General features: G+C 41.9%; 1 protein-coding gene across 1 annotated transcript in view; it reads right to left on the bottom strand.

Moving 5' to 3' along the window:
• LOC109312144 (dermatan-sulfate epimerase-like) overlaps positions 1-14788 on the bottom strand; it is a 330716-nt gene that overhangs the window by 101290 nt on the left and 214638 nt on the right. Inside the window, exon 11 of the mRNA XM_019538188.1 lies at positions 6801-6969. Within this exon, the coding sequence (XP_019393733.1) occupies positions 6801-6969 (169 nt within the window). The remainder of the gene's footprint in view (positions 1-6800; positions 6970-14788) is intronic.

Here is a 14788-nt window from a genome sequence, read left to right as displayed (position 1 = left end):
TAAAAAGTATAACATTTTTATTTGGAAATAAAATGAAAGAGGCCATCACACTATTTGCTGTATCAAAGCAGTCATTTTATCCAAAATAACATACAATAAGTTTCATATTTTAATATGAAATGAGTAATACTGCCAATAGAAGCATGCCTCTTTAAAAGACTTTTTCTGGAACATACTTTGATAAATCGCTAACACAGTGTGACTATTTTGCAGAAGTCTAAATCATTTTACATATACAAGACCCTTAAGTATAACTGTTAAAAAGTAAAGCAGGGCCTGTCAAACATTAATGACTTTCTTTAATGGAGAAGACATTGACATTTCAAAATTGTGTTTGTTTTAAAAGTTTTCAAAATAGAAAAATAAAATGAAACCCAAAATATGGGTCTATTTTCCTGGTTATTTTAAACATTTAACATCAAGCATTATAGAATTTTTTCATTTACCAGAAACCAATTATTGATATCATTTTAATATGCTTTCTTATACAAATCTTGGAAAAAAGCTTCGAGATTCTGTTAAAACATACATTCAAGAATATATAGATTTATTTTTGGCATTCTTTCAAAAGGCAAAAGGCACAGGAGATTTGCACCTCTACAGACTAACTAAATCAGAGATGTGTAACATAAGCTTTCATAAATAGAGGGCTTACTTCATTAGATGCTGTGAAGGGAATGCAAGAAGCAGAGCTGCTAAACACAAAGCAATGATCAGAATACAAAGACTAGGGAAGGGGGATGGAAAAAGAAGGGAGCACTGTGAGGGAGTCAAGATGGGTAGGTAAGAGAAAAACAAAGCAGTTAACCCATTGAGTGATACAGAGTTTATAAAAGGTAACCAAGGAAATAGGATAAGAATTTTAGGTATCAGTTTAGACAGGGGTGTCAAACATAGGACCTATGGGCCATATCTGGTCTGCAAAACCGTATTACCTGGCCCTTGGAGTTGCCTGTGGGTCTTGGAGTGACCCACAGGCAGCAGGTGAGGAGTACTGGATGGCCCCATCCCACTCTGGATGCACAGGGTGCCTGGTCCAGCTTTCTTCCTGGACTGGTGGTGTGGCTGCTGCAAGCAGCACAGCCCTGTGAGGCTGGATGAGTGACACCCCTGGTTTAGACCATATTTAACACAGTCCAGTCTGTGTATAATTTCTTGTTCCATGATTTCCTGTTCAAGTTAATTTTTAAAGCTTTGTTTTTTAAGAAGAGCAAAAATGTTTATTTTTAAAATAACTAATATTAAGTATTGTACTGAAACCGTCTTACGGACTGAGAGTAATTTAAAAGTACTAGTAAATTGCCCATCATGAATGAGGGGGGATGGGGTGGGGACGAAGCACCATCACAGAGCCCTGTGGTGCCACTGCTCCGCCTCCAGCCCTGTGCAAGCCCCTGCCCCCTTGTGTCCCCTCCACCTTCCGCGTCCGGCCCTGTGGACTCCTTCACCCCCAGCGTCCGGCCCCGTGGGGCACCCCCCACACTCCGCCACTCCCGGTGCAGCTCTGTGTGCCCCCCCCACTCCCTGCCACTCCACCCCGCACCACTGCCAGCTCCCAGGAACAGGGGGAGGGAAGCTTGCCAAGGCGGTGGCCACTGACCCCTGGCAGCATGCAACATCCTCACCCTCCCTCCCTCCCCGCTGCTTCCGCCTCTCTGCTGGCTGTCAGGGTCAGGCAGCAGCGGCAGCAGGGGGGAGGCACAGCGGTGCTGCCACCAGGAACCCCCCCTTCCCCTTCGCACTCCCCTCCCTCTCTCCCTGCTGGCTGTTGTTGAGGGTGGGGAGGGTGTGGTGTCTCTCTCGCTCCCTCCATCCATAACACTTTGGGCCCTCACAGCCAATCAGCGTGCACCCTCTTGGTAGCACATGTGCAATTGGCCCACAGTATTACGGACAGACAGGCAAAGGCTTTTATTATATTACAATTTTTAAAACAGTATGTGTTTTAGCCGCCTGGGGAGGGTTTGGGTTTGAGAGTGTTGTTGGGGGTAGAAAGGTAAGAAAGGTTTATCGACTTAAAAACACACAACTATACGTAAATAAGAATGCTACAATGACAGACAATAATAATTTGCGTTGGCAACTCACTGGCTGTCCCGACTTGGATTTATGCTGCTCTTGTATATCTCTAATCTCAGCATGTGTAAAGGAAAGCAGCTCTGCTTGGGGATTCCCTCCTTGTGGCCCTGAATGAGTTACTACTACTGGAAAAACTTGGCTGAGTTCTTCCCTCTGGGCGGGGAAAGCCTGGCCAGATTCCTCCCTCTGGGCGGGACATATGGGGGTGGTTCAGCACCACACTTGTCATCAATCTCTTCCTCCTCCATCTCCGCCCAATGATCTTCTCAGAGCTCAGCTTCTGGTTTCCCTCCATACAGACATTGTTGCACCTTGTTGAAAGGTGGCTTCACAGCCTGTGCTAACTGTGCCCTCTTCTGGAGGGAAGCAGCCACATGTGTGATCATAACTTTTCTTTCCCTCCTATCTAATGTTTCCAAGAGGCTCTGCGCAGCTCGCGCAGTCTCACATGCCATGCTGTTGGAATTTTTCACGTCTCCTAACTACTTACTCAGCTGGGTGACCTTTTCCGGGAGCTAAGCATTCTCTTCGGCCCATAACCGCAGGCACGTGGCCAGCAGCCACAACACACACCCCTTCTTGGGTTTATCCCAGGCGGCAGCAGCAAACCTAGCCCAATGATCGGGTACGGTTCCTAGGTCACATTAGACAGGCCTCAACCTATCCTTATCCCACCTGGGATTCTCTGTCCCTGTTATTTTTTTAAGCAAAGCTATTAATGGGGTCCACCCAACTCCCTCCATTCCGACCTTTCTCTCTGAACTACAGCCTCTCAATCCTGTTCGTGATGCGAATTTATGTTTTAGCCGCCTGTGGAGGGTTTGGGATTTGGAGCATGATTGGGGGTAGAAAGGTAAGAAAGGTTTATTGACTTAATAAACACACAACTATACGTAAATAATAATGCTATAATGAATGACAATAATAATTTGCGTTGGCAACTTATTGGCAGTCTCTTTTGATGCCTGATGTATGACAAGTTGTTTTTTCTTGAAAGCTTAGCAAAGCTGGTGTCTTTGATTACTGCTGTTTAAAGGGTACTGGGAAGGACCCTCGTATTTAGTTTTTAGGCTCCTTGAAATTTACGGGTCCACTAAATTTAGGTTAGCAGCTAATTTTAAATTAGGAGCTTCTTTTATAGAGCTGCATCTTTCTTCTAAATGATTTCCGGATGTGCCAGCCAATTTATAACTTTTAAGCTATGCTAATAAATTACAGCTATTTAATTTTTTTAAATTTTAAACTGTCCTTAAACTAACCAATAGCAGTACAAGCCTTGCATTTTTTTAATAAGGTTAATTTTTTATTATGCCATAGGACCTACTACTTCAAGGCTTTGTTAAATTTACTAGGTCCTACTACATCTTTAGCTTTAATTAGGCTTTTTAACAACAGCACATAGCTTGATATTTAAACAAATAACAAAAAAAAGTCTAATCTTCATAAAGCCTTTAACAAGCACTTTTATCACACAGACAATTTTTAACTGTCACAGTATGAAGGTCCTTCTTTGGATTGCTTAGAATCATGGGTTCTAACCTTTTTTGGTACGTGAGCCACTGATTAAGCTCTGTGCCCTTCCCAAGTACCATTCTATCCCCCCCCGCCCCTGCTTGATGTGCTACTCTGCTCTCTGTTCCTTGCCTGGTCTCCTGCTCTGCCTTCTGCTTTTTGTCCTCCCTGGCCACCCCCATTTTAGAACATTTTTATTAGCATTTTCTTTTGCAGTCCTCTGCAGCAATTGCAATATAGATAAACTTGACTTTGTTTTAAATTTGCTAGCTTGGGTACTTCTAGCAGTTCATCTGTAGGAGCATGGAGCTCAGCATGGGTAAAAAAACTGAAGCTGGGTAAATACTCATCACATGGGACACTCAGCTAATGTTTTATTTATATCATAGTAAGCATTACTGTGCTGTACTAAAAGTTAGATCATGTTTTGTGCAGCTATACAGTAATGTTCACTAACACAGTAATAATTTCTAGCACAATCTCTTATACACAGCTTGCTGATTGTTAGTCACAACTCTGACACTGCACTGGAGCTGGTTCAAGACTGGTGTGGTGCTGGGGCTGGACAGAGAATGGAGGCTTGGTGCAGCAGAGAAGTCCCTGGCAGATGTCACGGTTGTGTGAGGACCACATATTACTCATATTATCTCTGTGGAAAAGCCAAACGATGGCTGAGCATGTGTTACTTAATATGATTTGAAGATACTCCAAGTCCACAAAGGCGCAACTTTGCTATGATAAAATTGAACTCAGCACATATTTTACTGCTTGAATGCAAAGTCACTCACATTTTAAGTTCAGTTAACACCTTCTTAGGTGATTACATCACATGGATCTCTGTCTGTGCTGCTACCAGTACTTAAACTTGCTAGCTTAAAGCTCAAAGCTAACTCAGGAAGCAGCATTCATAGCAGTGACTGCTCTGTAGATCTATATCTAGATTACAAAGTTCTTGAGGCAACTGGGCAGGACTCATGAGTTACATTGACATATATAATATCCACTGGAAGAGAAAACTCCAACGTACATTACTTTCATATAACTGGTTATGAATTTTTTCTTGCTTGAACTTCCAATACAAATACAGCAGAGCCATATTTTATAATCTCAGCCAATGTCTGTTAAGGCTCGGTCAACCAGGGACTTACAGGGTACCTACAAACATGCTATAATCAAGTCTGTTCTATGTTCAATTAGAACATTTCAGCATCACTTCACCATCACATGTATTAAACCCCCCACGTTTCAAAATGGCTACAGAGGCGCTTTATCTAAACCTTGTTGATTGAGTTTTAGATAAACCAACCTACAGCCATTTTGAAACACATGGGGAGATAATACATGTGATGGTGAGCTGTTTTAATTAGACCGGCTGTTTTAATTAAATCTCTATCGGTGCACCCCTCATTTTTGATGTTCTGTAAAAAAGACTACTTAGTTTGGGTTTTACTTTCCTAGTTTAGTGCTTCACTGAAAAGAGGTGCAACAAAATACTTCACAGCACCCAGCCTTCTGCTGCTGCAAGCCAGAGGAATGGTACTGAGTCAGTCTGTGGGTCTGATCCCACACCATCCTGATCTAGCTGTGTGCCTCCCCAATCTGCCCGCATGCCAGCCTGCCATCCTGATCTGACCACACACTGCTCACCTACTCAATCCAGTCATGTGCTGCCTGCCACTCTGATGCAGGCCCATGCAGCCTACCTACTACATCCAGCAGCACGCGGGAGCTAACTGGCATACAGGGCCATGCTATCTGGCCCTCTGGGCTTCCCATGGGTCCAGAAATTTGGCACCACTCCCCTGCTGCCAAATTTCTGGACCCGTGGGAAGCCAGACAACTGGAAAAGAGCAAATATAGTGCCCATCTTTAAGAAAGAGAAGAATGAGGATCCAGGGTCAGGCTCACCTCAGACCCTGGAAAAAATGACGGAGCAGTTCCTCAATGAATACATTTCTAAGCACTTGGAGGAGAAGAAAGTCATCAGGATGAGTCAGCATGGATTCACCAAAGACAAGACATGCCTGACCATGCCTTCTATGATGAGAAAACTGGCTCTGTGGATGTGGGAAAAGCAGTGGACATATGTAACAGGGCCATCCTGGGGCCAAGTACATCACTGGCACTCCCCCTGTCTAGGTCAGTCCACCATCACTCACCTGCCATGCCTTTGATGTTATCACAAATTGATACTTACATGTGGGAGGCAAAACACATGGATCTGAACCTCCAATAATATCATGTCCCATGCCTTGCCCATAGCATCCAAAATTGCCTACAACTCCCCCTTCTCCTTGCTGGGCCACACTTGGCCTCTGGCCCAACATGGCCTCAGGCTCCACCCTGAGGGCTTTGGCCTCCTGGCCTTTTTGCTTGGGCATACTAGTCTGTCCCTCCCCTGCCGCCTCTCCCCACCACTCTCTCTCCAGTCAGGCCCTACTCTGTGCAGCAATTTGGGTCCCACCCAGGTTCTACTCTGCACAGGCCTTCTGGATCACTGCCCCACACTGGGTTACACTTCTGCTCCTGCTCTGGGCCCTTACTTTGGGTCTTACGCCTCTTAGACTGAATGTACATTAACTCATTAACTGTATATTTATCCAGTCCACAACCCCACCTCTCCCTACTTTCACAACCGGGGATGGAGTGGAGAGCAAAGATACAAGACCAAGCCACCCCCGGTAAGCCCCCAGATGAAAAACATGCTGCTTCTTGCCACTGCACTGACTTTGAAGCATTTTAACAGGAGATATGGGGGAACTGCACTGACTTTGAAGCATTTTGACAGGAGATATGGGGGAGAGGGGGAGAAGGGCTGTACATCTGTCCATGAAGTAGCCTGAAGTACTCTAAATTTGAAGTACTTCAAATGTACATGTGTCCGTGGCCTAGGAAGAGCTTGTTCATAATCAAAAAATAGATTAAAACCTGAGCTCCAATTCCATTAGAAGAGGATCTAATAAGCACTGGAACATTTAAAGGAAACTACAAACAAACAAACAAACAAGCAAACTGGTTAACCCCATGATGTTTGCAAGAATAAATTTCGAAGAAATTAGTAGCAACTAGTCATTTCTTGTTAAGTGATATCAGAAATGTGTTTTGGATGAGTCTAGAGATAGGCAGTCTCTGAAGACAGTATCTATAACATGACAAAATTACTTTGGACACTTCACACATTCACTAATAAAAAAAAGAGTCCTTCTTACCTGCTATTGCTTCAATACTTGGGATTGCAATAGTGCTATAAGTACTAATGCATTTGCAACACCATGTTTGAACTAGGGTGTCTTCTGTACTTTCCAATCCTGAGATATTATCCACAAAGAAAGAGCCCCACTGTTTAGAGTCAGAATTAGGAGCTTTGGGATGATGTCCCTGAAATTAAAAAAAAAAAAAAATGTAACTACTGTTACATGTAAAATGTAAAATATTGTGCCTTCCTTCTTCCTTCAGAAAACATTATTTTATTTTATTTTAAGAGGCTTTGTAATGATTGACTGATTCAATAAAAGTATGACGTAACATGACTTAAAAAATAAAAATATGAAGCAAGACCAAAAAAATCCATTAAAGATTTTTACTTTATTATTATCTGTGACACAGAACTATTCTTTACTATTACTTTACTATTACTATGTGTGGCTTTATCTTTTTTTTTTTTTGCTTTGAAAAATGTTCTTCTGTTTGTTTTTCCATCTAAATTATTATGTATACTTCAGCTGCTTTTATTTGCTGGACCCTGAGTACTCATAATACAGGACTGTAAACTGAGCTGCAGTTCTCCCTTTCCTCACTTCAGGAAAGAGAATATGCTGAATAGCTGATGAAGTAACTGTGGAGAAAATATTACTTCATCTAACTGCCTTCAGCATCCTTTCACTTCTTAGCTGAGAGGTGAGAGAGAGCTGTGGTTCATGTAACAGGCTCATGAGACCTATTCAGATATCTTAGCAAAGAGGCAGGAAGTGACATTTCTGATATTAGGGGATTTATTACAGCTCAAAGAAGATCTTGATTTGTGTAAGAGAAGTGGTGGTTGGTAAAGGAGTGTTTGCAATTTGCTTTACAGTTTATCTTGAAAGTTGCTCTATACTCTCCAGAGCAGTGAAACATAAAAAGTTCCAAGAGGCCTCCAGAATGATAAAAAAGTGGAAAACATAACTGCAACCCACACTGTAGAAAATCTGCAGAAGTCATCTGTGTGCAAAGGAGGAGAGTGGACGAACAACCCTAGCTGCTTCTTGTCTGCTTCTCACATCAGACCTCCTGGTGTGAGAAGCAGGCACAGGAGCTGAGCACAGGGAATGCTGTCCCCTGCCTACTTTCCCTTGCCCCCCACAGCTGAGTGGCAGCTGCAGTAAGCCAAGATTGCAAGCTTGGCACTCAGCCCCAGCAAGAATTTCAGAGAAATGTTTACAGGTAGAAAGGAATGCCTGTCCTTGGCATATATTAGTAAAAAGACCATATACAGACAACTTTGGGTTAGATTCTGTCCTAGGCTAAGATGTGCTTGACATTAGGCAGCTAACTGAAGGTCCCTGACTCCAAAGACACATCTGCTCCAGCTGCGGCCCTCAAGATGGAAAGAAGGTGGCAATCTTTCTACTAGAGGCTGCCGGACCTGACTTTACCCACTTTATTCCAGGTGAGATCTCTCTCTCTCTTTCTTTGCAGGGGAAATGTTTGAATCAAACGAAGAATACAAGAGAAGACTGCAAAGGAGAACTGGCTGTACATTTAGTAAGAGGTCATTAGCTCATTATGAATGTGACCAAAAATTGGATTGCATGCAAGACTGAATAGCTGCAACAAGAATTCATCAATCTGCAAATCATCTATTACAGAATAAAATGGGAAGGGAGCTGAGCTACAATTTTTGTCAACTTTATAAACAACTAAAGAAAAAAAGGCAAACAGCCAGAGAAGAGACATGACAAGATGAAAAAAATCAAACTGAAAAAAGAAACCATTTGAAAAGGTGAAAAGCAGTCTTTACATGGCTTGCATAGCTGCTTACATATTTAAGCAGTGTTTTTTTTTCCAGCTGTATCAGTTTCATGGTTAAAGCAACAAGACCCATTGTCTGCAACCTTGCCTTTTAGCCAGTCACGGGGCCTGATCCCACTAACATTTAGTTCTGAACATCATTTTTACTATTACAATAGCCCCATGACTACAAAGTAGGATAAACAATGTGTATATTAGAAGTGTAGTAATACCAGTATATTGAACTGGGAAAGCATTCCCCTTTGTTGGTTCACCTATGGTGTTGAAGCTGTGCTCCATACCAATAGAGTGAAACCATTATCATCATGCCCCAAAAGAGAAAGGAAGGTATACAGTTTTGCCTGCATAACTGTATCTATGCTCACTAGGGCTAGGTACAGACATCCAAAAAGCCCAAGGCAAAATGGATCTAAGTTACATACTTCTCTGTAAGTGGTGTAGTTCAGATCAGTAGCGAAGAGAACATACATTTGCCAAAGGGGGATGGGGGAAGCAGGAAGTGTGCCAAATCTTAGACCAGGGTACACCATTTTTAAACTAGTCTGTGTGTGCTGAACTCCTGTTCTGTTATGGATATAGGCCAGTTTTCTATCACTTATACCAGTAAAAGTGTATATGCCAATGTCAGTCAGAGATGATACTTCTTCAAACTCCTAACCAACATCTGTGTGATGTTAGTTTGTTGGCCTCTGCATAAAGCAAAGGGGCAGATCCTCAGAAATTATCAGACCATTACTGAAATATGTCAGTGGGGACTGGGTGCTTGCAGGATCAGGTGTATATCACAAACATACAAAGGCATTAGCAGGACATTACAATTTGCATGTCACCTTTAAATTGACAGTTTTCCAGACACTGAGCAGCAATGTTGCACTTGTTGTTGTGAGTGGTCTTACTGGAAGCATGTAGATGCGACCTCGTGGAGGGTGGAGCTGAGCATATAAGAAGCAGGAAGATATAGGGAGAAGCCAAACAACCAGGGTTTTTGCCCTGGCTGAACCCTGTGAAAAAGCATGGGAGGGGTGTAGTTTTGTTCCAAGAGCAGCAGGAGCAGTGCATGGAGAGCAAGAGCCGAGTCGGGAGGAGGCACAAAAGTCTTACCCAGGCTGAGAACTCTAAAACAGTTCTTGGTTGTGCAGCTGCTGCTCCATGCACTGCCCGCCGTGGCTCTTGCTCTTAAAGCAGCAGGACCCAGGTGTCCATGCAACTGCTGCTGCTGATATAAGAACAATACTGTAGAGCTACTCTTGCTGCTGGGGGTGGATTCTGTGGGGGTAGGAGACAATTCTGACACCTTCTTAACTTGGCACTTGGGGTAGGCTGGTTGCCTACCCTTACTTATGATACTGGAAATAGGGCTTAGCCTAAAGTGAGTAGGTCTGTTCTTGGCCTTGTAGGCTGATTAGAGCAAGAACAGCAGCGGTTGGATATAAGAATAGCAAACACAGAAGCTTAGGGGAAAATCTCATAATGTTGTGTAAATAGTATCCATAATAATTAAACGTCTCCAAAATAAAGAATGTCATTCAACTGAATAAAAAGCTAACTTTGTGCTAATACAGTGCCTTTTTTGAAAGGATTTCACCTTGCTTTACAGACATTAACTTATTTTGCTTCACAACATCCCAAATGGATTGTTAATGGAAGTAGTATTGCAGATAAACAATGATTAGCTGGTTTGTCTAAGGACACTCAGCAGGAGTTCTGGGAATAAAACCCAAGGGACATGACTTCCTGCCTCAACTAACATGTAGACAATACATTGTAACTTGAGTGCTTCTAAGATCTCTTGTGCAACAGAAATGAAATATACCTTCCAGCAATTTCTTAGATTTTCACTGAATTTATTAGTGTCATTAGCATTTTAACATAGAGAATAACTGCTTGGTATTCACAGCTCTCAAGTTTTTTGGATGAATTCCAATTATTTAAAGAATTTTCATTCATAAAAGTTTTTCATATTTTTTAAACAGAAAGGAAAAAAACAAAGAACCAAAAAATTAAACCCTCAAATCCACTCTCTAAATCCAGGGAGATTCCAATTTCACACAATGTGCTGTAATTGACTGGGGAGCTGATTTCTTTCATGAGGAATGCTTACAGTTTACTGCTTTAATGATAATTTAGTTATGACTCACACACTTGAAAGAACTACAACTTTTACCACAGTGTTACAGTTGCAGATCTGGTTTGCATCATGGATTTAGTTGCAGGCAAAAATGACTAACGAAAATGGAAGTTATTAACTGCTGAGCTTGTGAGTGACATTTTTTGTTACTTCTCACCCCCCTTTTGCTCTTTTAATGATGAAACATTAAGTATATAGATCTGGAAACAATATATTGCTTATACCATTTGCTTCTCCTTTCATAAAGAAGTGCTTGCAGCTGGTAAACTGGAAGTAAATGCATTTTTGTATGTTTAATAAAATCATTAGGTCTTAGAGACATGGAATGAACTTGTGTTAAATCTTTGTATAGGATGCAGTATATACAAAGGAACAGCATTTTGGCACTTTCCCAAAATAAGCCACCAGTTGTTTGTGCCTAATTTTTACACAACCTGGCATTGTTCCTGTGCTTTGAATTTGCTTTTTTTCCACTTTCCACTTCTAAAATTAATAGACAAGTTCAACATGGAATCTCTTTGAACTAGTCTTGTTCAATTAGTGGTATCCAGTCAACTACAGAGATATGAATATGATCTGTTATGCAGGCCCCTATGAACAGCATGGTAACAAAATAACAATGCTGACCTGCCACTGCCCCTCTCAGTTCTGATTCCTTTAATCAATACAATTAACTTCCCCCTTGCTTGCTTGATGTTTCTAGCGCGGACATAAACTGAAAGCAGGTTATGAGCAGCAGAGACGGCATCTGATTGGAACACTCTGATTGTGGTACTGCACTCTTAGCAAGGCGTCAATTTCTTATCTAAAAGTCTGTTTCCTGCTTTGTCAATGCAGCCACACATTTATTGTGGCATCTTGTGATGAACCAACCGGATGTTTTGCAACTAGATAAAGCAAATTATCATAGCTAGAAGTCTAATTCAAGAATGTTTTGCAAAGTTACGGTTCCTAGGAACATACAGGAAGAGGGACTATATGTATAAGTCCCTCACGTATAAGAGGGACTATATATGAGTCCCTCACATATAAGCAGTAACTTTGGATTAATATCTTTGATTCAACAAAGCTATGTATTTAACACACGTGAAACATGTTTGAATTCTAGACATTTCCATTTAGTGAGCCGTTGCTGTCTGTCTGACTTTCGATGAATGAAAAGAAAATGCTGCAAACATTAATTTTAAACATTAGGGCAATCAGAGGTTCCATGAAGGAAATGCATAGAAGTAGTGCAGAGGAGTAGGTAATTATATAATGTTATTGATATAATTTTAACTCATTCATATTTCACTCACTCATATTAGTTAACTCATTTTTCTAACCCCAGTAAATAGACCAATCTACACATTTCTTATATTTTACCGAGTTATATATTCCTGCTAAAGATTTTTTCTTCTTTTCTATTTTTTTGCAACAAAGGAAAGAATTTGAGCTTCAATGGTTTGCTTTACTTTACTTATTTCACTGACTTTGAAGTCCTTGCTTGACCTCAACTAAGAAAGCAGTATTCTTCAGAGGAATATATTTGATATTATTAATAAAAGTAGAGGAGAAGAACAGTTTTTATTTCTATTCTACTTCCCTCATGCACACAGTGGTAATATTGGGCATAGTAATATTACCAATCTATGTCATTCCAGTTTTCCCGATAAAAAGCAGTGGGGTTGAACATGCTGTAGGGCTAAATTAAAACGAAAGGTACCCAAATTGGTATAAAACATTCACTAATATAACTCTGTTTTAATAAACTATATTTAAAAAAGCAAGAAATATTCCTCCTTAAAAATAAACTAAACCAAAAAAGGAGAAAAAACATCCAGCTGCAGTCAGAAGGAAACTACTGATTTATTTAGGAACAGTGTTAAGAAACATTCCAAACAGTAGTTCCTGAAATTTTTCACAAAAAAATCCTGTATTAAAGAAAGAACTCTATCTCCAAAAAACCTCAATAATTTTCTTCACTCCTTTTTGCAACAATTTATATTTTTGCACTGTTTATATTTTTAGTAAAATTGGTTTTCTGATATCATGTTTAGAATTGCTACAGCAATAATCTGTTAAGTAAAAACAGGTTTCAAATACAGGGCGGTCCAGGTGAGACCTGTTTTGATAAATATGTTGATAAAAATCATCAAAAGCCACAAACTGAGAAACCATTACATGTTGAACTCTGTGCAATGCATGTATTGCAAATTGTCCCTTTTTTGTGAACTCGTTTCTCCATGGCTTGACTATCTCTAACTCCCAGCATCTGTTAATTCAACAGGTAAGGTTTTGTCGTTCATTCTCTAGCTTTTCTCTTTACTAGCCAGGTACAGACATTATACTTTTACTGATATAAGTGATCGGAAACTGGTCTATACCTGTAACAAAACAGATGTTCAGCACACAAAACTAGTCCATACCTGTAACAGAACAGAAAATTGGCACAGATAGACTGGTTTAAAAATGGCCAAACCTAGTTTAAGATTTGCCCCTCGCAACCAAAGGGCAAATGTGTGCTCTGTTCGCTATCGATTTAAACTATGCTGTTTACAGAAAACTCTGTAACTTGGACTGATTCTGCCTCAGGCTTTTTGAATGTCTGTAACTAGCCCTGGAGTCTAGGTCCACATCCAGATGAGTAGGGACATGCACTTTGCAGCAGCACAAATAGTAGCGGCATAAATTTGTGCTGCTCATTTGTGTCAGTGTATGCCCCCAGAATGTGTGATTTGTTGAGGGACAAATTGTCCTGCTTTGGACAAACTGCCTGTGCCCAGCTCTTCTCAGTTTCCAGCCAGGTTACATGTGCTGCAGTGAGGGCTGGCTGGGACACAGGCTGCCTGATTATGGGGCTAGCTGACAGGCAGCCCCTGCACTAAGGCACCCTGCACCCCAGCCAGCCAGAGAGTGGCTTGCAGAGACAGGGGAGCAGCCAGCCCAAGCAACCTAGCCCAAAGCTGCCTGTTCCCAGTGGGTGTGCCTACATGAGACGCTTCATGTGCAGTAGCCTAATAACATTACACAGTAGTGTGCCAGGCAAAAACTGTGTTAATACATTGATTCTTTTAATACACAGAACCTAACCTTGGCCCTGGGATAATGCTTACTACACTATTGCGCAGTAAGCATTACAAAAAGCCAGATGGGACAACTGACACCCAGGAAAAAGCCAACCTATTAAATGGGTACTTTGCATCAGTCCCATGGGATGCACATGCCCACCACGGGACAGGGCGGTCCAGGTGAAGGAGATCCCCTCTCTGCCCTCCATTAATGCTGACCTCGTGAAAGAACATCTTGAGAAGCTGGATACCTTCAAGTTAGCCAGCCTTGGCAATCTACACCCCAGGGTACTCAAGGAGCTCGCGAGCATCATAGCCCAGCCCCTGGCATGGATCTTTGAAAACTCCTGGCACTTTGGTGTACTGCCTGAAGACTGGAAGAAGGCCAATATGGTGCCTATCTTCAAGAAAGGGAGGAAAGTGGATCTGGCTAACTAGAGGCCCATCAGCCTGACTTCTATCCCAGGAAAGATCTTAGAAAAGTTTATTACAGAGGCCATTCTTAATGGACTGGCCGATGCCAACATCCTAAGGGATCGCCAGCACGGGTTTGTTGTGGGTAGGTCTTGCTTGACCAATCTCATGGTCCTTCTATGACCAGGTGACCTATCACCTGGACAAGGGAGAAGAGATTGATGTCATATATCTTGACTTCAAAAAAGCCTTCGATCTGTTAACTCATGATCACCTCTTGTGCTGGCCAATTGTGGCCTTGGGTTCACCACAAACCACTGGCTGGGAAACTGGCTCGATGGTTGAACGCACAGGGTGGTCAGTCGTCATGGTGCCCTGTGACCAGTGGAGTCCCCCAAGGCTCTGTCCTTGGACCCATATTGTTCAACATCTTCATTAATGATGTGGACACTGGAGTCACAAGTGGACTGGCCAAGTTTGCCGATGACACCAAACTTTGGGGCAAAGCATCCACACTAGAAGACAGGCGGGCGATCCAGGCTGACCTAGACAGGTTCATCAAATGGGCGGATGAGAACCTGATGGTGTTGAACAC

The sequence above is a fragment of the Crocodylus porosus genome, unplaced genomic scaffold (genome assembly GCF_001723895.1).
Source record: "Crocodylus porosus isolate Cpor-Errol unplaced genomic scaffold, CroPor_comp1, whole genome shotgun sequence".
Taxonomy (NCBI): domain Eukaryota; kingdom Metazoa; phylum Chordata; order Crocodylia; family Crocodylidae; genus Crocodylus; species Crocodylus porosus.
Note: the sequence above shows the minus strand (reverse complement) of the source record. Positions and strands in the feature narration are given on the sequence as shown.